Genomic DNA, 24150 nt, shown 5'->3' on the forward strand with positions numbered 1-24150 from the left:
GATCCGTGCCAGAAGACTTCAAAAACTTTCTTTATTCCCTTGAATGTGGAATAGGTATTTTAGAAGACAGAAGGTTCTCAAGGACTGATTTTAAAACCTACTTAAAATCAAACAGACTTTCCAATCAATTCTGGCTGAAACCTAAAAGAAATTTGAAAGAAATTTAGCAATTCCAGTATTTCTCGCATACTGAAATAAAATTGGAATACATACTGATGAGTCAAGAAGCTGTAATCTTTATGGGCAGAGAGATCCACTTCATCAGGTATCCATATCTATAAATATTTTTGTCAAGAAAAAAATTTTAAACTATTCAGTAATTAAATAATAATTTAAGTTATTTAATAATTTAAAAAATACTTTAATAATGCTTTAAGACTTCCTGTCACCCTGATTGGCCAGAACAGATAAATTCTTCTTAACTAATACTTAAAAATTATTTTATAGTTAAATTAATCTTTATCAAGATCTAAACTAGTTAGAAAAAAAGTTCTACAGCAGTCCCTTCTCAACTGTGGTGGTCATGTGTCTGAACAACCATAGTGTCTGCAGCAGGGAAACATACATGTTAGTGAAAGAGGAGAGGTAAAGGGACTGCAACGTGAGTAAACCTTATAAACCCTTGACTCACTGAAATAAAACAGTAAAGAGAGCACCTTAGATAAAGATGCTGGCAGCGCAGCTTTAGACATTTATGGAATTGGTTTCTGACTATTCGATGAGAACCCATGAATGAATGGGAGTCCAAGAGGCAGTTTTTACACCCAATGTGACTAGAAATGGGAGGAGTGCTGGCTCCGAATGTATGTGCCCCCAAAACTTTGGGCCGCGAATACCCGTTTCTCACTTGCTTACTTGCTCCTTACTGAAAATCCTTTGAGGAAATTAATTCCCTAGTGATCTCTCTGGATGTTCTAGACACTTCTTTGCTTTTCGAGTATCGGGCAGATTCAAGGAGCCACAAACCTGTGGCACCGTCCGATGGTTGTAACAAAAATTCATCATCAGTGCTTTGACCTCACGTTACCTATAAATTCTCAAATGCTTTGCTTTATCATGAATTAACATTATGTTGAGAAGCAGTCAGTGATGATGATGACAATTCTATTTTGTTCATTACTTGTCTTTACCTGTAATACAGGGGGAGCATTTTTGAAATGTGACCTCAATTTTCTTTTTTTTTTAATTCAAAATCATTACTGTAACCAAATGACATCCCTGTATACATCTCACTACTTTCAGTTTTGTTTAAAATGATTTCTACTTTTGTTTTCTTCAGGAGGCTTCATTTCTTCTTGTTACCACTTTCAATACTGTGGGAATGATGGGGTAATAATAATCAATATAAGATATTTAAAAACTAAGCTTAAACATGGCAGCCAGGCCGCAGAATATTCAAATAAGTCATCACCAAGACTTAATTGACTTTTGCGACAGTCAGCAGGCATCTGTCTCTCAGTGGGGGAGTTGAACAGCTCTGACTTAGGAGCACAGGTTGGTTTACATTTGTGTTTGCTCGAGAATTGAAAGTTCTCAAGTGATTCTTAAGCTTTTGTAGTTGTACTGCTCCTTTCCAGTTAGTGTCCCTTGCTGGCTAGTCATTTCAACAAGAAGCTTACAAAGTATTTTTGCATTGCTTTGTTTTGCTCCGGGGTGGCTCAGTCGGTTAAGTGTCTGCCTTCGGTTCAGGTCCTGATCTCAGGGTCCTGGGATGGAGTCCTGCATCATCGGGCTCCCTGCTCAGCGGGGAGTCTGCTTCTGCCTCTCCCTTTGCCCCTATCCCCGCTCCTGCACTCTCTCTCCCTCTTTCTCTCTCATGAACAAATAAAATCTTTAAAAAATAGTATTTTTGCTTTGTTACAGCTAATATGCACTTGAAATGGTTAGAGAACCATGTTTCTGCTTGTCCTCTGGCAACATATTTGGTTTCTGTCCGAATTGATGACTTATGGGACACTGACTTTTCTCCAGGGCTTTGCTCCTACTCTACGCCGTCTTTGTATTTTTAGCTCCGCCCTCTTTTCAGACAAGGGAGTGTATTTTTAAGGCTTGAATTTACTCTCCCTGATTTCTTTATATTTCCCAGGAGATTGTCAGAGTAACTTGCCAACAGCTTAACCAGCTTTTTAAAATTCTTTTTTTTTTTTTTTGATCCTTACGAATTCCTTTCCATATATTCAGATTTTGAATAAGGGGAACTCATAGATAAGGAGAAATTAATCTTTTTAGATTCAACAGATTGTATCACTTTTTCTAGCCCTGTGAATTCCTAATGTCAGCAAATTAAGGTTCCTTTTTCTCTGATAATTCCTGAATTTTACTTTTGATGAGAAATAGAAATTGTACATATGGTCTAAATGGGAAGGAAAGGAATATAGAAAAACCACACGGGTATTGTTTGCTCATATTGTTTAAATTTCTAAGGGACAGCGCTTTTATTTATTGCCTTCAGTGTTTGCATGCTTCAGATTTTCATAGCAATTTCAGTAAATTGGCCAAAAGCCCCCAAAGAATTCAGAGCCAGGGCTGCTCAGAGGCAGTCTTTCTGCCATGACAATATTCATGCATTTGACCTTAGTCTAATGAAGAGATTTATCACTGGCCCTTCCTAGTCACTCGTTAGTATATTTGAACTTTGCCGGTCTAGTTCTTATAAACTGAGGTGTTTTGGATCACTGGAGGGTTATAAGCTGAGTAAACAATTCTAGGGGTGTTGACGATAACCGGAGGACTAATGCATGGCGGAGCGCTGCTGCTGATGCGGCATAGACGAGCCCACAAATCACGGCTAATGCCACGCTCACAGCTTCCCTCCCTTGACCTTCAGGACGACGTTGCCGTATCTGTCTTGGCCGTTGAGCAAGCATGTGTATGAGGAGAACATGGAGATGTAATTTAGCATTTTCTTCCTTAGCACACGCAGTAGTGGCTGGTGACTAACATGAGGAGTCTGCTGGCGTTCATCACCCTAGCTTGTGAAGACAGGAAAGTCTGTTTATAAGTAGTTCTCTACGTCAGAGTTCTTGTTTGCCAGATTTGGCCCCAGGAGAGGATAGTGCAAAACGTGGGGATGAAGGAAGCAAGAGGTCCTTGACTCAGGGCCTGATCCTGTTACCATTTGTTCTGCGACCTTGTTCACGTTTGTTAGACTCCCGAGCTTTAATTTCCTCATCTGTAAAATAGAAATAGTATCACTTTCTTTCCATTGTCATTGAGAGGATTAAATGAGATGGAATAAGTAAAAAAGTTTTTTAATCTAGAAAACCATACAGAAATTTAGAATTTTGTTTCTTTGTTTTCCGTGGTCTTGTTAAAACCCCTTCTTTCTGTTGTTCATCCTCACTCCACCCCCCAGTACCGTCTGCTTACAACAAAGCTTGATGTTTCCCTGTGACGGATCAGCCCCAAAGCAGAGGGGCCAAGTGGTAGAACCTTAGCTCGGTTATGCTGTGCTGATCCCAGCTCCTACCTGTCTGTCTTTTGGTGCCTTAGTAAGAGAGAAGTTTATTTCGTTTGGAGCAAATGGAACCAACATAAATGTTCACCTTCATGGGGGCCGACCCCTGCTGGGCCTCTCCCTGGCGGTAAGGCCCTTGAGAAATTCCTCAAGCTCTCTGAGCCTCATTCCTAAATGAGAATAATACTGCCTTCCTCACAGACTCATTTTTCTGGATTTGTGGAGATGATGCGTGTGGAGGACCAAAGCAAGTGTTTAGTAATCGGTGTATATGTTATTAATAGCGAATGTTATATGGAAACTCTGGCTCCTTCTTTCTCACAAGTTTCGAGACAGAGAAGATACTGCCAAATGTCTTATGGTTATTAAATCAAATTTCATAAAAAGAAGTTTTGGAATTCTCTTAACAGATTGTAACCTGGAATGATCGACTTTTTCCTTGTGTGTAAAAAACAAACGATAAACATGTTCCTTTCCCCCAGACACACATACACATACACACACAATACACACACACATACACACATATGCATACATACACACATACACACACTACACAGATATGCACATACACACATACACACAATACACACATATACACATACATACACACAATACACAGATACACACATACACACATACATATACACACATACATACACACACAACACACACATACACACATACATGCATAAACACATACATACACAATATACAGATATACACATACAAACACACACAATACACACCCACACATATATACGCATACACACATACATATACACACATACACATACATACATATGCACATACATTCATATGCACACACATACGCATACATACATAGACACACACACACACACTTATTTGCCTGTTTGGTCTTTAGCACAGATGGATATTGTTTCACAATGATAGAAGAAGATGATTCTGGGATGCCTGTGGTCACTTCTGGATGTCTAGGACTAGAAGGCTCAGATTTTCAGTGTCGGGTAAGGAAGATAACTTGATTCTACTTTGTGAACCTTTCATTGCTGGCTTTCAGTCAGGTTTCAAGTTAGATAAAACAATTGCTTTTCTTGACTAGCCTGTTTTTGATAAGTTGGAAAATAATTTGAAATTCTCTAATTGGGCCTATCCCGCCTTCATTTCAAAAACAAATGTTATTTGTATTTTTGCTGTTAAGTTCTTGCTTAGTGACTCATTCGATCACCTTGCTCAGATTCCAGTTTCGTTAATCGCATTCATCCAAGCCTTCCTCAGTTTATAACTGTGTGCCCTGGTTATTACAAACATAATAGTAGTTTTGTGGAAATGCAAAAGCGGCAGAAAGGTAATACATGGGAATTTAAGAGAAATTTCCTAATAGAAAACAACATTTTCGGGATGTTTGAGGAAAATTATCAGAATTTTATGTGAGCTTTCTAAATAGTGTTAGTTCTCTAACAAGTTTTAGATTATGTGACTTTGAAATTTAGGGGAACCCACTAATACTGTTTGGGTTCAACTTTAGGATACCCCCATTCCTCATCAAAGAAGATCAATTGAGTGCTGCACAGAGCGGAATGAATGTAATAAAGATCTGCACCCTACACTGCCTCCACTGAAAAACAGAGGTAAGGAGAGAGAAGCCTTGGGGCTGGAAGAGCTTCGGGCCCGAAGAAAGTAAACACCAGAATTTCTCTGTCTCTCCTAAATCAATGTACCCGTATCATTTTCCACTGCTGGGGCAGGGGCCCGAACTAGGCTGACATAATTCAAAGACATGGGCAAGTAGTTCTTGGAAAAGTAGTCACATGTGTCTTCATGCTGGAGAATCTAATTTCTTTAACTTCTCCCACTTCCCTGTAAGAACTGGAGGTCCTAGAGCTTGTAGTATGTTTCAGGAGCATAGAGGAGGGGGAGACAGTGTTTTATGCTTACCTCTGAGTATTACTCAGAATTTGCACTTCTCTCAAAAACTGCCATTAGGCTAACATGCATTAAAAAAATAAAGGACTGAATTGGATTATTTGCCGGATGCATTTCCTTTTGTTTGTGCTGCAGCAACTACATTTTAGGCAAATCATATATCAGGATATTGGTAGAGTGGGGAAGATGTCTAGACAATTTGATTTCAAAACTTGTACATTTAAGTGTTGTTCATTGAAAAAAGACAAACACTGCAACCTGAAAGGCTTTTTGTTAAAAACTGCTCCTCCGTTTCCTTTCTTCTCCTTGCTCTCACCATAAAATAAATGACTGGAATTGTCAGAGTCCTAAAACCTAAGTCTTATATAAGTGGTTTAAAAGGATTTCTCATGATTGATTTTATTTCTTGAGAAAATCTTCCTAACAAAATATAATGATGTTTCATGGGTTGATGGTAACATTTTATAACATGTTTCTGCTGAAGCCTAGAAAGCTATAAAGGATTGATTCATAATAATTCACATAAAACATTCACAGACAACTTTTTTTTTTTTAATATATTGCCAATCAGCATAGTAGGCATTAGGGATACAGAAATGGATGAAGAAAATTCCTGCTCTCAAGACTTGCACGCTGGGATGTGAGAAATATGTAAATATTTAAATTATATTTGCTCAGGAATATCTTAGTAGAGTTAGATTATAGGTATAGTAAGGACATAAACAAGTCCATAGTTTATTCTGCCTGGGGTGGGAGGATGTCAAAAGAGCTTCATAGAAGTGACACTTGAACCAGACTTTAAGGTTGAGCAGGAGTTCCCTAAGTGGATAAGACAGGAATAACAATTTTAAAAAAATTATAATGGTTAACATAAGCCAAGCATTATGTTCGGTATCACATTAATTAACCCATTTGAGTCCCACCACCATCATAAGAGGTACTTAGAATTATTCCTTGTTTAAAGATGAGGAAATTGCTGCACAGAGAGGTTACCTAATTTTCCCAAAGTTGCACAGCCTCTTAGTAGCAGTGACTCTGAACAGAGGCAGTGGTAAATGCAGAAGTTTGGTTTACAATACTTGAGAATCATTTGCAAAATACAGGCATAGCAAACAGCATGGGTGGTTGGAGAAAATCTCATAATTAAGTTGTCTAAAACCCTCATTATTTAAAGTAGGTCTGTAGATCAGCTCATTAGTATCACTTGGAACTCGTTAGAAATGTGGAATCTCAGGGCGCCTGGACGGCTCAGTTAGGGTTAGGCATCCGACTCTTGATTTTGGCTCAGGTCATGGTCTCAGGGTTTGAGACTGAGCTGGGCGTGGAGCTCTGCACTGGGAGTGGAGCCTGCCTAAGATTCTCCCAGTCCCTCTCCCTCTGTTCTTCCCCCCAACTCCCTCACGCTCTCTCAAATAAATAAATAAATAACAATTAAATAAACGTGCAATCTCTGGCCCCACCCCAGACTACTAAACTTGCTTTTTAACAGTATTCCTCAAGTGATGTGTATGCACATTACAGTTTGGGTAATACTTTTGGTAGAAAAAGACAGGACCTGTATGTGGGTATAGCTAGAACACTTGTGCCTCACCATGTGAGTTTGCTAACGGCGTGTTCAAAGAGAAGTCTGCTGATGTCAAATTGCTGTAAAGTTCTAAACGTTTACTTTCAGCTTTTGTAGGCATGTCCTTGTGAACCAATTGCAGAAAGTTGGCGGTCTGTAGACATTATTTTGAGTAACACTGGTATGGGGGCTTATGTCTTGGGGATGGGGGAGGGAGGACGGTGAGAAATGGCTGGACGTGAAGGTAGAAGTGCTAGATTTTAGGAACTCTTCCCTCAAGGAGAAAAGGTTGTCCACATGCAAGTGAAAGTGCTGTGTCCCTGAAGTTGCTAGGGTTTAGGAGAATTCCGACTCTTCCTGTTGCCGAAAGGACTACAATGCGCGTGTTGTCCTGTAGATGGAGCCAGATTCTAGTTAGCACTAGGCAGATAAGGGAATGTTCTGAGGCGGTTGAGCATGCAGGGACAAGAGTAGAATAAGTCTCTAGAGAATGGAGTGAAAAGGCTTTGAATAGAAAGGCAGCAGCATAATCCTTGTTTTAGAGCAGTCTAGGAAAGAGGATGTAGGAACGGCTGGTGCAAAATACTGAAAGTTATACAGGGTGGTAGGCTGGCGTGGGGTTTAGCGGCATTAAGGTTTAGCGCTTTGAATTTTGAGGATCCCAGGTACTGCCTAGGTGACTTCTCTCCAGATTTCATCTCACTCTTCCGGTGCAGTCATTTTGGGCTCCAGTAAAAGTCACCGCAGGCTGCAGTCTGAGAGTGCTGGCATTTTTAAACACAGCTCTACCATAAAGCTGCTGCTTTTTTTTTTTTTTCTTTAACCTCCACCATATACACTGGCCATGGTCAGTGGTTAAAAAGGAGAGTGGGATGGGACAAGTTCTGGGTGGGTACATTCCGTGGGTCCTGCAGAACCACTGCTTAATGCGAGGGAGGGAGCCAGAGTGGGACCCTCTAAAGCTTAGAACCCAGGCTGATTTTCTGGCCTAAAGACCATGGAAATCATCCTCATAGTTGTGATATTTGCTAATGAGTATGGGGCTCTTACTTACTATGGCTCTTTTCTAAGTACTTTACATATGCTAACTTACTGAATCCTCATAACCTGATGAGGAAGGCATTGTGGTTATTATCCCCATTTCATAGACGGGGAAGCTGAGGAACAGTGAGGTTAAGTACTGTGTGATGGTTACCTAGCTAAAGTAAGTAGTAGAGAAAGGAAATGGGCTGATGGTGTCCTCTTATGGCATCTTCTGCAGAGAGCTCTGAATGACAATCTCAAAAAGAAAAAAAAAATTATTTTACTTCTGTAAGAGGTAGGAAACTCTAAAATAATGGTTAGCCACGGCACCTAGTAATCGATAAGAAATGTTACCTTAAAGCCTCTGTTTATTATGTTTGCTTTGCTTTATTTATTAGATTTGATTTTCTCATATTAGAGGGTTGCTCCCTCACTCCTGTGTGCTGGCATGTGCTGGCTCAGTCCTCCCCCTCCCTTCCTTCTAAATGCACATTTACCAAGTCCCAATTGTGTAGTAGCCAGTGGGTCTCAAACTTTAAGTGCACCAGAATTCACCTGGAGGGCTTGTTAAAACAGAGTACTGGCCCCACCCAGAGTTTGATTCAGTATATCCGAGTGGGCCCCAGTCATTTGCATTTCTCAAGAGTTCCCAGGTGTTGCTGATGCTGTTGGTCCAGAAACCACACCTTGAGAACCCCTGTACTCAGCATTGCTCAGTAGATTATTATGTATTATTATAGCATATTCATTATAAATTGTATGTCAGATGACTAAGCAGAGACTATGTTTTCAGAAGGCTAAAACATCCAGCTCACCATTTTGGTTGTTGTTGTTCTTGTTTCTTATATAATTGCTCTTCCAAAAAAGGTAAATGAATAACCGAATAACCGTTTCGCAAAACATCTGTATTACTAGGTGCTCCATAATAGCTTAGGGGAGGTTTCATTACTAGAGAGCAGAGAAGTACTAAGTATAGTGGTAAGAACCTTGTCCTCATTAAAAACAAACAAGAAAATCTTTTCTACTAATCCGGAGTTTTCTCAGACTCTTTTTTTCTTTTTTTTTTTTTAAAACTTGGGTACATTTAGCAGGAAATTAGAGATACACGGTCCCGTGCAATAAGGATTTATCGACGTTTATTTATGTCCTTGAAATTTTATTTGTCATCTGATTTGAAAAAGAAGATGAAGGGGGGACAGAACACCATTTACATTCTTTGAGGAATACTGGTCTTCCTTTTGCTTTTGCATTTTCCCTCTCAGCACCAGAAAAACAGAACATCCTAGGCTAACATTCTTTCTCTCGAAGGAGGAAATATGGAAAGTTATTAGATCAAATGCAGCACCTTCACATGAACAATAAAATATGATCTGGGAAGCCCAAGGAACATTGCAGCTGGTGCTAAGAGTCGGAAGACATGTCTGCTTTGATGAAGAGGCTTATAGGGAGAAGTGGTTGTGCCCTGGCATCTGGCTCCCTGCCTGCAGAGGGGATAAGGGCACCGGGATGCTGGGAGGAATGATGTGTGTCTGGACTCTTGGCATCTGATGGTTTGACCAGGATATTGGGAGTAAAATGCTCTCGAGATGGTGTGTAGGCAGGAGAAATTGATGAGGTCCCCCCCAAGTCACTTATTATAGTTACTTATTTTTGTTTAATTTTTTTTTTAATGAGCCCTTAAAGAAGTGAATGGTGTTGAAATGAATGGAAGCTGTTGCTTTATTAAATGGGATCCTCTAATTTGGCTTTTATAAAACCAAAGAAAGTTTATGTGATTTTTTGAAATAGATGTTTATGTGTCAAAATATAGTAATTCCTCATGTATGCTACATGTATACTTGGTAGAAAATGTATCAGAAATAACATTCCGCTTTGAAAATATGGTAATCTCAATGTAGTTTAAGTCAAATTATAGTACAGAACTTGCAAAGTTAAAATTTATCTTATTTTCCTACTCAGTTAAAAAATATATTCTGAGCAGTTTACAGATTTGCTTTAAAAGGCTATTCCTTAGCTTAGATATTGCCAGTTAGAAATCAAAGTCTGTAGGTAACAGTTATTTAACCAATGAAACTTCTCCCTTGTTCTCCACAACAAGATAGATTGAATATGTAAGTGTCCAGAATGCAAAGATGAGTTTCAGAATCTTCCTTCTGATACATTTATCATGCCCTTGGCAGTGTGAACCAATGCGTGAGTCTCAGCTTAAACTCCTTGCTGGACAGTAGCTCATGTGTTTCTTGGAATGTTTAGCTCCTATTTCTAGGTAACTTTGTATTTGAGACAGGTGAAAGGAATTTAGAAATAATTACTCTTTTTCTTTCTCATTGAGCACAGTACCTGGATGTAAAAATTACGTCCTCAGAATCGTAAATACAGAGAACAAACTGGTGGTTGCCCGAGGGGAGGGGATTGGGAGGATGGGCAAAATAGCTGAATGGGGTTAAGGGGCACAAAGTTCCAGTTAGAAAATAAATAAGTCATGGGTATGAAAAGTACAGCATGGGAACTTTAGTCAATAGTACTGTAATAACATCATATGGTGCAGGTGGTAACTACACTTAATCTTGGTGCAGCAGTTTAGTGTCTAGAACTGTTGAATCACTGCAACTATGTAACACTATATGTCAATTGAACGTAAAAATAAAAAAAAGTAAGTAAAAAATAAAATTACCATTAACAAAATCTATCTTAACTACTGTGTTACCAAGAAATATCCTAAATATTTTTATGCAGGAAAATAACTAGAATATTATGTCTTCGTTGTTACAATTTATTTCTAGATGTTACTGTAAGAGAGGATCCCAATATAAGATGAAAGTAAGTTATTTTTACAATATTCTGTGTTGACTAAAATCCTCTGATAAAAATATGCTTTTCAGGTGCTTTGTGCTCTATTAATTGGAAGACATCTCTAATTTATCTATGATTATAATATTGAGAGCACATGCAAAGATGTCTGGGCAATCTTATTTCCAAGATTCTTTCTAGCTACATGGTTTTTTCTTCAATTTGTTGTTGCGATTAGGAACCATCCTATAGCCTGATTAAAAACCAAACCAAACCAAAACAAACCGGCCCTGCCATTTTAAACAGTTAGAGACTGCTTACTGATCGGAGAGGAGACAAGTAGTGACAGAATGCTGTTTTGTTAAGAAACCGCTGGTGATCCTTACTCGCTTCTAAGAGTGAACCGGACTTCCCTGGAGGGTTCTCCGTTCTACTTCCGTGAGCGGTTGGAGTGACAGCGCAGGTAAACTCTGCTGCCCTAGAGAGAACTGTGCGCTCTGTTCTTTCCTGATAGGAATCTGGAAGGGTTCGCTTTCCGAGACTCTGGCAGCGACCTGAATGTTTACATTGTTAATGCTCTGAGCACAGGTAATGGCAGATGACAACATGACCAGCATGACCAACAGAAACAAAAGGTTTATTGATAAGGATCATCTATTCATGACAGAAGACAAGGAGGCAACAGATGAGGTTGCAGGGAAGAGGGTTATTGGGGCAAAGAAAGGAAAGGGGGAGGTAATGCTAGCCTTAGAAAAAAGTGCTTGATGGTTGAGGCAAGAACCCCTTAGATCCTTTCTAGTCTCGCTGCTCTCATAAATTAGACATCGAATAAGATGGGTAATAAATACAGTGTTCTAACAATTCAGAGAGTATTCTGCTCTTACATGGAAAGTAAGAGGCAGGGAGGCCGAGAGGTTTAGTACAATTAATCCCTTGAATGAAGTGTTCCGTATGCATACACGGATAATACATTGTGCTTAAGTAGTTAGTTCTAGTTTTAATTGAGTATCCAGCATTCTCTTGGTGTTTTTGCAAATTCAGGCTTTTTACTTTTGTTATCCTTAAAATTGGGAATACGTTTCATATGAAGTTTCCAGCGACGGTGTTTGCACGTATGTGCACCGTGGCATCCGTGCACCTGCACATGTGTAAACACAGTGACTTGTGCTCTCCTGGGCAGACGGATTGTGCTCACCTGGGCCTTATTGCCTCTAGCCTAATGGAGGGAAATTTTGCTAAACAATTCACTGTGTAAAAATCTTGGCCTCTTTAATTTTAAGAGTCTGCAAATTATTTTCAAGATTTCCTACGCAACCCTTTTCAGACAATGCATGTGCTACTTTATATGATCTCTGGGGGCGTTAAAGCCTGAATGGCTTTTTGGACCTGTCCTGTTGTGGATCAAGTTCCTGAACTCCTTTGTATCTGGACCGTTGGCAGTGTTTCTGAAATTGTTTATAGAAAACCGCTTTTCTTCGGTGGTCTCTGATTTAGTCTTTTGGGATGCAGACTGCTTCCATTAATATTTCGCAAGTAGTGTAGGTCATAAATAATTGTTAAACATATGTTTTAGGCTGATGAGTAAATCACATTTAATCATAACAGGATTTAGACAAGAAAGTCGTATAAAGACCTGCGGATTTTCATTTATAACAAAAATCCAAATATTTCAAAGTAAGATTTATTTTCAGTTTATATGTTCATGTTGATTTCCTCATTTTGATAATTTTATTACCGTTTTGTAAAACAATGTCCTTGTTCTTTGACTGCTCTAAGGAAGTGCATTCATAAGGAAGTGTTTATGGGCAGGGACATTATAACTGTAACTTTAAATGACCCACAAATCATACATATAAATAAATGAAATATGAATACAAATATATATATACATTTATGTGGACAGACACACAGACACCCATACTAAGAGAGCAAGAGAATTATAAAGCAAATATGGTAAAATTTTAAAAATGAGAAACCTCTGTGAAGGGCACATTAGAGCTCTTTATTCTTCCAGGTTTTCTATAAAAATGAAATTATTTCAACATAATTAAAACGTGTTCACACTGATGGTGAAGTAGAATCTGTTGTAATCTTTTTTAAAGGACATTTTGACAAAATGTATGAAAAGCCTAAAAATACATTCTTTGAACTAATAGCTCTACTTCTAGGAATCTAGATTAAGGAAATAATCACTGACGTGCGGTGATGTACGTTTACGAGTGTTCACAGATTTTTATATATTTCGGCAAGGATGTATTATAGAAAAATCTTTACAATCTTCTAAGCACATTATCAGCAGATTCACTTTCTAATTAGGATGTGCTTATATATATATATACTATGTGGTCTTTAAAACTCATGTTGTGGGGAAGAATTTATTGTTTTGGAAAATATTCACAATATTATCTATGAAAATAATTGAGTTATAAAGCAGCAGTGTTTTTTTTCCCCAGGTTTTTTTATTGTGGTAAAATATATACACCATAAAATTCACCATCTTCCTCACTTTTCAGTGCATAGGCTGGTGGTATTAAATATGTTCATAATGGTGTACGACCATCACCCTCATCCATGTCCATCGCTCTGTTCATCTTGCAATCTGTAACTCTACACCCATTAAACATCAACTTCTTTGGCTCCTGGCAACCACCATTCTCCTTCTTGTCTTGTGATGTTCACTCCTCTCAGTATCTCATAGAAGTGGAATCACACACAACGTTTGTCTTTTTATTACTGGCTTATTTCACTTGGTATAATGTCCTCAGATTCATCATGTTGTAGCATATGTCAGAATTCCCTTGCTTTTTAAGGTTGAATAATATTCCATGTCTGTATATACATATATCACGTTTTGGTTATCCGTTCATCTGTCAGTGGACAGTTGGGTGTCCTCCATGTTATAGCTACTGTGACTAATGCTGCTATGGACATGGGTGTATATAAGGCCTTCCCATGAGATATTTTGCAAATAAACTTCTTTTTGTTCATCGAAATGATACTGCAAAGGCATATGTTAAAATGTTAGTAGTAATATTCCTAAGTAGTGAGATAGTGGCAATTTTATTTACTTCATTAGTTGGTGCTTTTTAGTTTTTATGCATGGGATAGAGAATACTTTTGAGTGAAAAAAAAATGTTACGTTGAGTGGGATAAGGTCCCCAGCCAAAATGTTTAGGTAGTCATGCAGTTAAAAGTATACAGCACAGTTGGAAAACTTCTTGTTCATAGTAACCAAAGTCATAAATTACAGTAATACCTTTAAAAATTAAATAGCAGTGATCACTTTCTCAAGGGTATATGGTGCCCAGAATAAGAACAGTGCTAATTCTGTTACTACATAAGTGCACCTGCTTTTAGGTCAGTTTTCTCAAAATACGTTTCAGAGACTCTTTGCAGTATAAATCACCTGGGATGATTGTAAAAAAATAAAATGCTTGGAATAAAAATCTCTGAGGCTGAATTCAGCAAATATGCATTTGTGTAAAGCTTTCCAAGTTACTCTTATTTGTATGAAGTTTGAGAAGTCATGCTGTAAGTAAATCTGATTTGTCAAGAACTGGAGTTAAAACAACATGAACAATATTTAATAATTTGTTTTATCAAAGGATTGCACCATAATTCTTTGAGGAGAACATGCCCATTCTTTTAAAATATGATGCAATGTATGGAAAAGTTAGCTATGTGGTTTCGAAAGGCATCTTTGTTTAAAGTGGTACGCCATCCATGTATTCTGTCTTTGGCAACATTTGAGGAATCCTGTTCCTTTGTATCCATCATAAGACAACTGTGTGCTTTATGTACAAAGAATATAGATCAGGTTTTTATCCAAACTTATGATATGGAACAGTTCAGAAACCACATGAGAAAAACCTGTTAACCTATCAGCTGGATCTGAAATAAAGAGGAACCACCTACTTATATTTTCGGGGCCTTGATCCATTTACATTTGTTTATACTCTGTACTTTTATTCTGTGTCAAACCTGTTCCTTCCAGAGCGGAAGAAATACATGCTCTTGGAACAAGTGCCTAGATGAATTATGCTTCACACTAGTGGAACTTCTGTAATTTTGAATGTATGTGTATATATTTACTGTGCAATATGCCATATTGTTCTTCTCTGTGGGCAGATTAAAAGGACCTGGGACATCTTGCATATGGGGCTTAGCCAACACTTTTAGGAAAGAGTTCCTTCCTAATTTTTAAGTGAAAATATCCTCCATATAATGGCTCCTTTTCTTTTTAATTTCAGATTTTGTTGACGGACCTATACACCACAAGGCCTTACTTATATCTGTAACTGTCTGTAGTTTGCTATTGGTCCTTATTATTTTATTCTGTTACTTCAGGTAAGTTTCCGACGTGTAGATGTAGAATTTTGAGTTTAAAATATCAGCCTCATACGACTACTCCACCTTATTGACATTTTTCACCACAGCTTGCTTTGACTTAATCAAATCTTAGATTTCCCTGATAATCTCAGTGACTACTGATAAATATTTGTCTTAATGCTGCTGTTAATAGATAGCTATCTCATTCCTGCTTCAGACATCAAAGTCACCCAGGTAAATTTTACCCTTAGGGAATTTAGGGTAGTTAGGGAATTCAGGAATGAGATGTTACTAAGTGAGGTTTGATTCTGAGTGGAGAAATGATCATGTTGAACCGAGACTCATTCTAGTATTCCCTCATTTCCTACGCTAACAATTTCCTCTTAATATGGAAAAATTTTCACCATAATTTATAGATTAGTTATTCAGATATAATAAGCTTGACTACTGAAGTTAAGTGACAGTTACAAATTATTTTCGTCCACCTAAGAGCTTATTTTCTACTTCGTGAAATATCAAGGACCTTTAAATTTTTATCATTTGCCTTTTGTAACACTCATTGATGATACTGTTCTGCAAATAGGAGTTGATTCAAGTAAATTCATTTCTAATTGGAAGCATAATTATTGACCAAATGTTTCTAAAGTTGAAATTTATTTCATTCCTTTGTATTATTGCTTTATACATTCCCTGAGATGAGAGAGTTAGCTGTTATGTCTTTTGTAAATCCCAAATTTTCATGTTTAATTAGGGATCTTAAAGGGAAAAATTTTAGGGAATGAGTATTGAAGCTCTATAGAAATATTATTGGAATCCCTGCTGGGAAATAGGCAACTGAACGGAGAAGAAGAATTGTAGATGGTTGAGACCAAGTAAAAACATGTAGTTGACTTAAAAATAGGTTAGCAAATAATTATGATTTGTATTTTAGAAATCATAACTAAGGGTAATAAATACTAAAAATGTATCTTCTTTTGTGCTAACATGAAATCTGTGATTACTGTTTTATCTGCAGTGTTTTACCCCTGTTGTTGCAACTCAGTATCTTAAATTATCTTCTGTGCATCTTTAGGTATAAAAGACAAGAAACCAGACCTCGGTACAGCATTGGGTTAGAACAGGATGAGACGTACATTCCTCCTGGAGAATCCCTGAGAGACTTAATTGAGCAGTCTCAAAGCTCAGGAAGTGGATCAGGCCTCCCTCTGCTGGTATGAGAAGAACATATGTCGAACTTAAAGGAAATGCCTTCTGAGAGGAAATGTCAGTACAGGGTTTCATTTTACTGAAACAGATAGGGTAGAGGACAAAGAGAAGCTCCACCAACGGGTTAGACATCAGATCTCAGATGCAGGGCTTCCTGATAACGTTTTAACATATTGGGGGTAAGGTGATTGTTTTTTAATGTAAGTGTATGGTTACAATCCAGACCCTTTGACATTCTGATAAGAAGCAGATTAGAAAACAGCAAATGCGGACCATCTTCCCTCTGTTTTCAGTAAGGGTAGCATTACTGAACTTTGGCCTGGCGTTTGAAGACAAAAGTATTACAACCTACTGGGATCTGAGTATTTCTACAGGGGAAGAAGACCGCATTTCAGCTGGAGAGCTTATGTTTCAGGGCGAAGTCCTGGCTTTTCCATTCAGGAGAGGTTTAATTTTCTGATGGTCAACACTGCCAACCTTGAAGAAAACATAATGCATCCAAGGCACTTGTTTTAATGAAAAAAACATTCGGTTCCTTCATAGACCATGCAAAAAGATTGATGGGATGGAAAATAACAATTTTAATGAGAAATATTTTTCCTTCACAAATTCTTAAGGTTGATTTTCCTAATCTTTATTGTCTGGTTCTGACTTAGGATATCATGTTTACGTGATTGTTTTTGTGACCTTTTATTATAATACTCAAAGTGTTTTGTTTTTTTTTTAATCTCAAGGCAAGAATTATAACTTTTTTGAGATAGGAAACCTATGTATATTTAATGTATAAAAGTATATATTTGATGTGTCCAAGCTGAAGAGTTTGGGGATAAGTACACGTCCATGAAACCAACCCACAATTTATGCCATAAGCATATCCATAATCTCCAAAGGTTTCCTCCTGCCCTCATTATTTATTTTTTGTTATTTTTTTATTTTACATGTAAGAACACATAACATAAGATCTACTCTTTCAGCAAAATTTTAAGAATACAATACACTGCTGTTAATTGTAGGCGCTGTGCCGTGCAGTAGACCTGTGGGGCTTCCTCATGCTGCATAACCCACACACTGTTCTTTGATTAATGTGTCCTCTCCAGGTGCTAGACCAGACAGGAAACAAGTAGTGAGTAGTCATTCTGAGCAAACTGATACTACTTAGGATGTAGATTTTTTTTTTTAATGTAGAAGTTTTTACTATCAAATTATTTTTTTATTCTTAGAATTTAAGATGTAGCAGATACAGTTCTCATATTTTAAAACCTGTATTGTAATATTGTTTTTTTAAAAAAAGGAAAGTACAAATATGAAAATCCCTTTTAGTACTAATGAATCACATGTTTATGCTCTTGGAACTGAAACCTACTTGTTTGCCAGTGTTTTCCTCCTTAGATGTTATGATGAATCTCAAAACAAAAGTACACTTTAAATTTCAGAATGTAATTTAATGACACTTTTTATCTTCGAGATAAGTTCCTATTCTTTCAAGCATCGCCAGTTCCATTAGTACGTTCATTAAATTATAAGAAGATATATTATCGCTAGAAAAGAAGCGAATGCAAAACTGTTTATGTTAGGAAATGTTCCGTAGATTTGCATAAGCAGTGCTTTGTAACATCTGTAAATTAAATATAATATTTCTGTAATAAATGTGGGAAGTTTCCTCCAAGTCCATAATTTAACTACTAGTGGATTTGGCTTTCCACTGCTTCATGCTCTCGATGCTTCTGTCCCCACATTTGGAAATGGAACTACAGTGGGCATCTCCCTGTACGGCATGTTTGACTCCTAAATTGTTCCTTACTTCCTTCAGGCTAAGTGGCTTAATTGCATGTCAGCAATGCTTTGATTTTTCAATCCTTCTTTTTAGAAAATAACATTAAAAAAAAAAAAGATTTTTTCTTTTCCAAAAAAGCTTTCAGTCTGAAATTGGTGCTGTCAGTGACTCTGGCAATGGTCAGTATTACCTCTTGAATTAATAAAATCATCCATTATGCAAACACAGAACCCACCCTCACTGGTAGACATCTGTGGTAAGCATAGTAATGGCCCCCCAAAATGGCCTAATCCCCAGAATCTGCTATTTTACCTGGCAAAGGGGACTTACAGTTGCTAACCAGCTCACCTTGGGATGAGATTATCGTGGGTTATCTGGGTGGACTCAAGTGTAATTACATGGTCCTTAAAAGTGTAAAAATAAAGAAACTGCAACTTTACTTGATGCAAAGCCTATCTCTGCAAAGAGTACATTCCAGTTTTCTGAGCAGATCTTACGAGTTCTGTGCGAGGTTCTTTATATATGCTTCCCAAGTTATGTCAACTGTCATCAATATTGAGCCATTTCAGTCATGGAGTGCTTGCTTCAGATATTTCGCTGAGTGCGGATGGGCTGCAGATGATTGGTGAAGAGACATTTAACCTGTAGGCCACTTCCTCTCCTGTTTTCTCTTTGTTCTGCCGCTCTCTCTAATTCTTCAGAGCACTCTTCAGCTTACCTTTCTCTCCACATCTAACCTGCTCTTTCTCCTCCACCTGCCCAGTGTCCACTCTTGGCTGTGGCAACTAACTGTTCCACTTCATAGTATAATTTCAACAATTTCTTGCTGCCTCCCTTTCATTTTATCTTCTGTTTCTTTACATATTTCATATAGTGCCGTTGGCATTCTATAGCTGAGAATTCCCTCTGCTGATGGGGTTCAATCTCCTTGGGTGGTTTTTCTTGACTCTCATTTATCGTGGCTGTTTCCTTTTGATTTAAGGAATTTGTTCTGTGGGATCTTCTTTTCCTCTCTCCCTTCCTTCTTTCCCTCGTGTTCCTTCCCTCCTCTTCCCTCCCTGCCGTGGGGAATTTCCTGTATTTCTCTGTGAGGCAATAATTCGTTCCAGTTTTTTATTTCTTATATTTTACCATGACCAAGTTGTGTGGTGGCAAGAGTTCCTTCAAGGTGTCCAGCAGCTGGCCGCACTGGTGGAATGAAAAGTATTCTGCCAATGATTTTCTCAGGAGAGGATTTGTATTTGTTGCTGCTGGGAGTCCTGGTGTGCCACCAACCTCCAGCAAATTTAGCGTCCTTCCATGGTCCCAGCCTCACGCTGAAACCCGGGTTCAGTTTCTCTACTTCTAAGAAGGTCAAGGTTTCGATTCGGGATCCCAGTGCTGTGTTCTTCTCCTTCCAGAGAGCAGCCTGGCTTTTCTGTGTTTTTAATGCTTCCTGTTCCCTGCTCTGGCCTCAGCTCTTCCCGCCCTCCCTCTCCCCACCTTCCTCCCTCTATCCTCCCCTTCCTACTGGGAGATGCCCTTTATTTCTTTATGTGTGGGACAAGGCATTACAATTTTGTTTCATTGTATTTTATCCACCATCAAGTGTATGGTGGATGAGTCCCTTCAGAGTGGCCGGTATCCCCCTGCAGCAGTGCAAGTGGAAAGCATTCTATTCTGCCAATTACAGTGAACCCATTCAGTTTGATTTTTTTTTCCCTCTATGAAAATGTTAATAGGTAGAAGGAAATATTTAATGTGGAAGCAATAATTCAAACATTCAGAACCCACAATCAGTCTTGAATACCTTTCAAAGGGGACAGCATAAATGAATAAATAAATACAAGGAACGTGTCTATATAAAGAAAAACTACCGGCTAAATATATTTTGCATGCAGTAATTGTGTCTTCTCTGGAGAAAAAAAAGAAAAAAAGATTAAACAAATCTGTAGTGCTGTGAATACACTAACAGTGTGTTTTGGGATTTAACAGGTCCAAAGGACTATAGCTAAGCAGATTCAGATGGTGAAACAGATTGGAAAAGGTCGCTATGGGGAAGTTTGGATGGGAAAGTGGCGTGGCGAGAAGGTAGCTGTGAAAGTGTTCTTCACTACAGAGGAAGCCAGCTGGTTCCGAGAGACAGAGATCTATCAGACAGTGTTGATGAGGCATGAAAACATTCTGGGTGAGTCGGTATGGCAGTGTCCAGGGTTCCCTAGCTTTCCTCCACTTTCTGTTCACATCTGCCTATTAACTCATCTGTCTAGACCTGTTATGAAATATATAGACGTTTGCTCCTTGGCCTGAGCCCAAGCACGTCACACACTTCTAATGGGAGACCTCACAGGAGGAGTGACTAAGGCACTTCTGTGAATGAATCGTGGGCTGGAAATGGAATGCTCTCCAACAGTTTTTTCTTCAGGGACAGGAAATGCAAATGTAACACCAGCCTTTCTTAGGGTTTCTTAGGGATTTGAAGGAGCACACGCTTCAATGTTGTGAAAAGTTCTAGAAGTTTTATCTGCAGGGTTTATATAGAGCCAGAGTTTTTATATTGAGAATTGAGCTTTTTAAAAAACAACTTCTCAAGTTAGCAATGATGCAGCTGAATCATTCAAGTGGAAAGCGCGTATGCCCTGACTCAAGACCTTGTTTTGCAGACAGTGTCTTATGTATAACTGTGATGCCGTGAGCCATTTACTGTGATCTTAAAAATAACTTGAATATCAACTACAAAGAAAGGGATCAGGTTTTCAGATACAGACTCTTAATGTTTTTCTACCTCTACTGTTTTGATTGCTTCTGATTGGTTTTAATAATTTAATACTGTCACGGGCATACAGCTGAACAAAATGCCAAAGACACCTATGACAAAGGGTGATGTTTGGGAGTCTGAATTATTCTTGATAGTGTTCAGAACAGCTTGGCTTCAAACCTTTTTGTCTTTCTTCCTTTTAGGGTTCATTGCTGCAGATATCAAAGGGACAGGGTCCTGGACCCAGTTGTACCTAATCACAGACTATCATGAGAATGGCTCCCTCTATGATTACCTGAAGTCCACCACCCTAGACACAAAATCAATGCTGAAATTAGCCTACTCTTCTGTCAGTGGCTTATGTCATTTACACACAGAAATCTTTAGTACCCAAGGCAAACCAGCAATCGCCCACCGAGATCTGAAAAGTAAGAACATCCTGGTGAAGAAAAATGGAACTTGTTGTATAGCTGACCTGGGCCTGGCTGTTAAATTCATTAGGTTAGTATCCAAGTGAACAAATAAACTTTGTATGATTCTTTTCTCTCACTTTTTATAGATTGTACATTCCGGAGAGCAGTGCTTCTGGGTATTTGGTAGAGAAGGGATTTGATTAATTATGGTATTTCTTGGGAGGGGAAAAAGAAGAAAGGTTTCTTTGAAGAAACCTGAATTTGTGTCCTCTGGTGTCCGTGTTCGTCAGTGACCTGGCTTCCAGAGTTACTCGGTTTGCAGCTCTCAGGCATTAGAAAAGACGTACCTGGTATCTGGGATGATTTGGTGAGCATTCTGCATAGCATGTGTAAGCAGGAAAAGGTTTTAGTAAAGAGCTACATGTCATATAGTGATAAAGGCAGTTTTTTAAAAATATGATATAAGAAAGATAACTTGCATAGATATTCTATGAGAAATGTCAGAAACTAGCAAACAGCACACTCAGCGTTCGGCACTACTATACTGGGACTTACGCAGCGAATGTAACACCTGCACTCGTACACCAGCCTATGTCCCCAAACGGTGGTCTCAGACCCTGGGGGCTGCTTGGAGTGACCGCAGTAGCTTCTGCTGAATGGGGAGGAGGAACGCCCAGTGGGTGGGGCCCTCTTTTGCCCACCCACCTCTGATCAGAGCAGCCCATTTTATCTTGCAGATGACTTAATTAGAAGAAATGATTCCTTTGCTTCGAGGACAAAACAAAATGATTTTGCAAACTACTGGCCTAGAGGGATCATCCTCTAACTACCTTTTTAAAAACTCAATCTAGGCTTAGCCTTTATTAAATTGTTGGATCCTCTTGTGGATTTTTTTTTTCCCCCAAAGAAGACTTGAGAGAAGGTGGAGAAGAGCACAAAGGAAAAGCCAGGGAGATGATTAAACATTTGGAAAATAAAACTCATGAGAAAGGGCTAATGGATTAATATTTTTACCCAGGAGTGAAGACTGAGGTGTGATTTAATAATAGGCCTCCAATACAGGAAGGTCTCCGCCATTTAGAGGATGGTGAATTAGACGTTCTCATCTTTAAAATCAAATGATCTGGGTTACAGATTTGAGTTAGAAATAAGAACCGCCTGCCAATAAGATGAATACATCCTTTCTCTCTTCTGAATTCTTTTTCCTAACCTACAGCCTTTTTCAAGTCTCCTCTACCAAAAAAAAAAAAAAAAAAATCCCATGATGCTTCTCACATGACCAGCCTCTCTTCTGTCCTCACCTGTTAAATTTCTTGAGAGTTCCTAAGAGTAATCAGCTTTCACAATCCAGTAATTCATAATACCTTGTGATTTTGTGTCTTCTGCTCCCTTCTCTCCTGAGCTGCTTTTTTGAGGGATACCGTTGGTCTTTGTCACCAGAAGCCGTTCTTTTTGTCATTCCACTGTCCACAGCGCCCAAGCCTCTTTTCCTGCTGTTTTCCTGATGGACCTTTATTCCAGGTTCACTGTCTTTCTCTGTGGGTTCCGCTCTCTGTGCGCCTCTTATACACTCCCCACCGCTAGAGTTCCTGCTGGCTCTGCTCTCTCTTTCCAGTTCCGGTTTTGGTGGATCCGTTCTAAAATGTGAGGTGCCTGACCTTTCCTTTGTCCCTTCAGTTTTTGGTTTGCTCAGTTGAATGAATTCTGTCTCCGTGATATTCCCATTTGAACTGGGTTCAGTTTGGGTCCTCTGTTGTCTTTCTAGATTCTGGAGTAAAGCATTTTGTAGTTACTTGCTCTTTGTCTTTCCTATTTTCGTTTTTTCCCCTCATGCTGCCGCCAGACTTATCTTCTTGAAACATAATTTTGGATAGCATAATAGTTTCATAGTTTCCTCTAGCTTCGAGTTCAAATATAGTTTATATTCTAAACACACCTTGAAGTATGTTTAACATGCCTTTAACTTTACCTGAATACCCAGCATCTTCTCTTCTGTTTACGTCAATTACTACTTCTCTTCACAGTTTATTCCTATGGCGTGCCTCTTATTGTTCCCTTCTAAGTCCGACTTTTAGTTAGCCTTCTGCCCTCCCCCGTGACCCTGTGCATACTGTCATGACGTTTGCACCCTCTCGTTCAGTAATCATTGACTACTTACCTGTTATTCCCAATGAAGACTGAGCTCCACGAAGGCAGATACCATGTTTTTTCTCAAATTTACATCCCTAGTGCCTTTCTTTGGTGCCCATTACTTAGGCGTTGCTCCAAAATTACGTATAATGGACAGAAGAATGATTCCCTGTGAACGACAGGATGAAGAAAAAAAGCATCTTTTCTTAGCTCCAGAGGTCCTATGCACTGGGGATTAAACCCACCTTCCTAGTTTTATATCCTGGAAACCCTCCAACTTATATGCTTTCTTTTGCAAAACTGAAGTATTTGTGTTTTCTCCGTATGTACTCCTTGTTTGCTACTGCCTTGCATTTGATCACGGTCTCTAGTTCGGAATGCCCTTGCTTCTCCCTGTACCCTAATCCAGTCTCAAAGTTGCCTTTAGGTCCCTTTACGCATCCGCCATCTAGGAATAATGACATCATCTTCTCTACTCCTGCAGTAACTTCCTGGCCCTTGTTTGCCTGATCTCGTCAGTATTTAGTCCAAGCCTCCTCTTGAGCCTACTCGTCATTGGGCATCTTGAGAGCAGGAGCCGTGCCAGATTAATTGATGTATTTCCCATTTGACGTGACATAGTGAGTTATCGATTATAGGTATTTCAACATTGTTTTGAATCGATACATCTTGGCAATATCAAAGTAATTGAGAACTTTTCTTCTCTATAGACCTTAAAACAAATAAGGAAGTGAGTGTTGTATTTCTGAAACTCAGCTCTGCTCAATGTAAGGAGAATGAACTAAATGACTTCTCAAATTTCATGCAAACCCTGATTCT

At 38.7% G+C, this 24150-nt stretch overlaps 1 protein-coding gene across 8 annotated transcripts in view; it reads left to right on the forward strand.

Moving 5' to 3' along the window:
- BMPR1B (bone morphogenetic protein receptor type 1B) overlaps positions 1-24150 on the forward strand; it is a 380630-nt gene that overhangs the window by 339701 nt on the left and 16779 nt on the right. For 5 of the 8 annotated variants that reach the window (XM_026509697.4, XM_057309681.1, XM_057309685.1 and 2 more), the window contains 6 exons: positions 4344-4446; positions 4968-5070; positions 14993-15089; positions 16144-16282; positions 20026-20218; positions 20992-21289. In XM_026509697.4, coding sequence (XP_026365482.1) covers positions 4344-4446; positions 4968-5070; positions 14993-15089; positions 16144-16282; positions 20026-20218; positions 20992-21289 — 933 coding nt within the window. The remainder of the gene's footprint in view (positions 1-4343; positions 4447-4967; positions 5071-14992; positions 15090-16143; positions 16283-20025; positions 20219-20991; positions 21290-24150) is intronic. The other 3 variants (XM_057309683.1, XM_057309684.1, XM_057309686.1) reach the window with 2 other exon arrangements.

The sequence above is a fragment of the Ursus arctos genome, unplaced genomic scaffold, assembly GCF_023065955.2.
Source record: "Ursus arctos isolate Adak ecotype North America unplaced genomic scaffold, UrsArc2.0 scaffold_9, whole genome shotgun sequence".
Lineage (NCBI taxonomy): Eukaryota > Metazoa > Chordata > Mammalia > Carnivora > Ursidae > Ursus > Ursus arctos.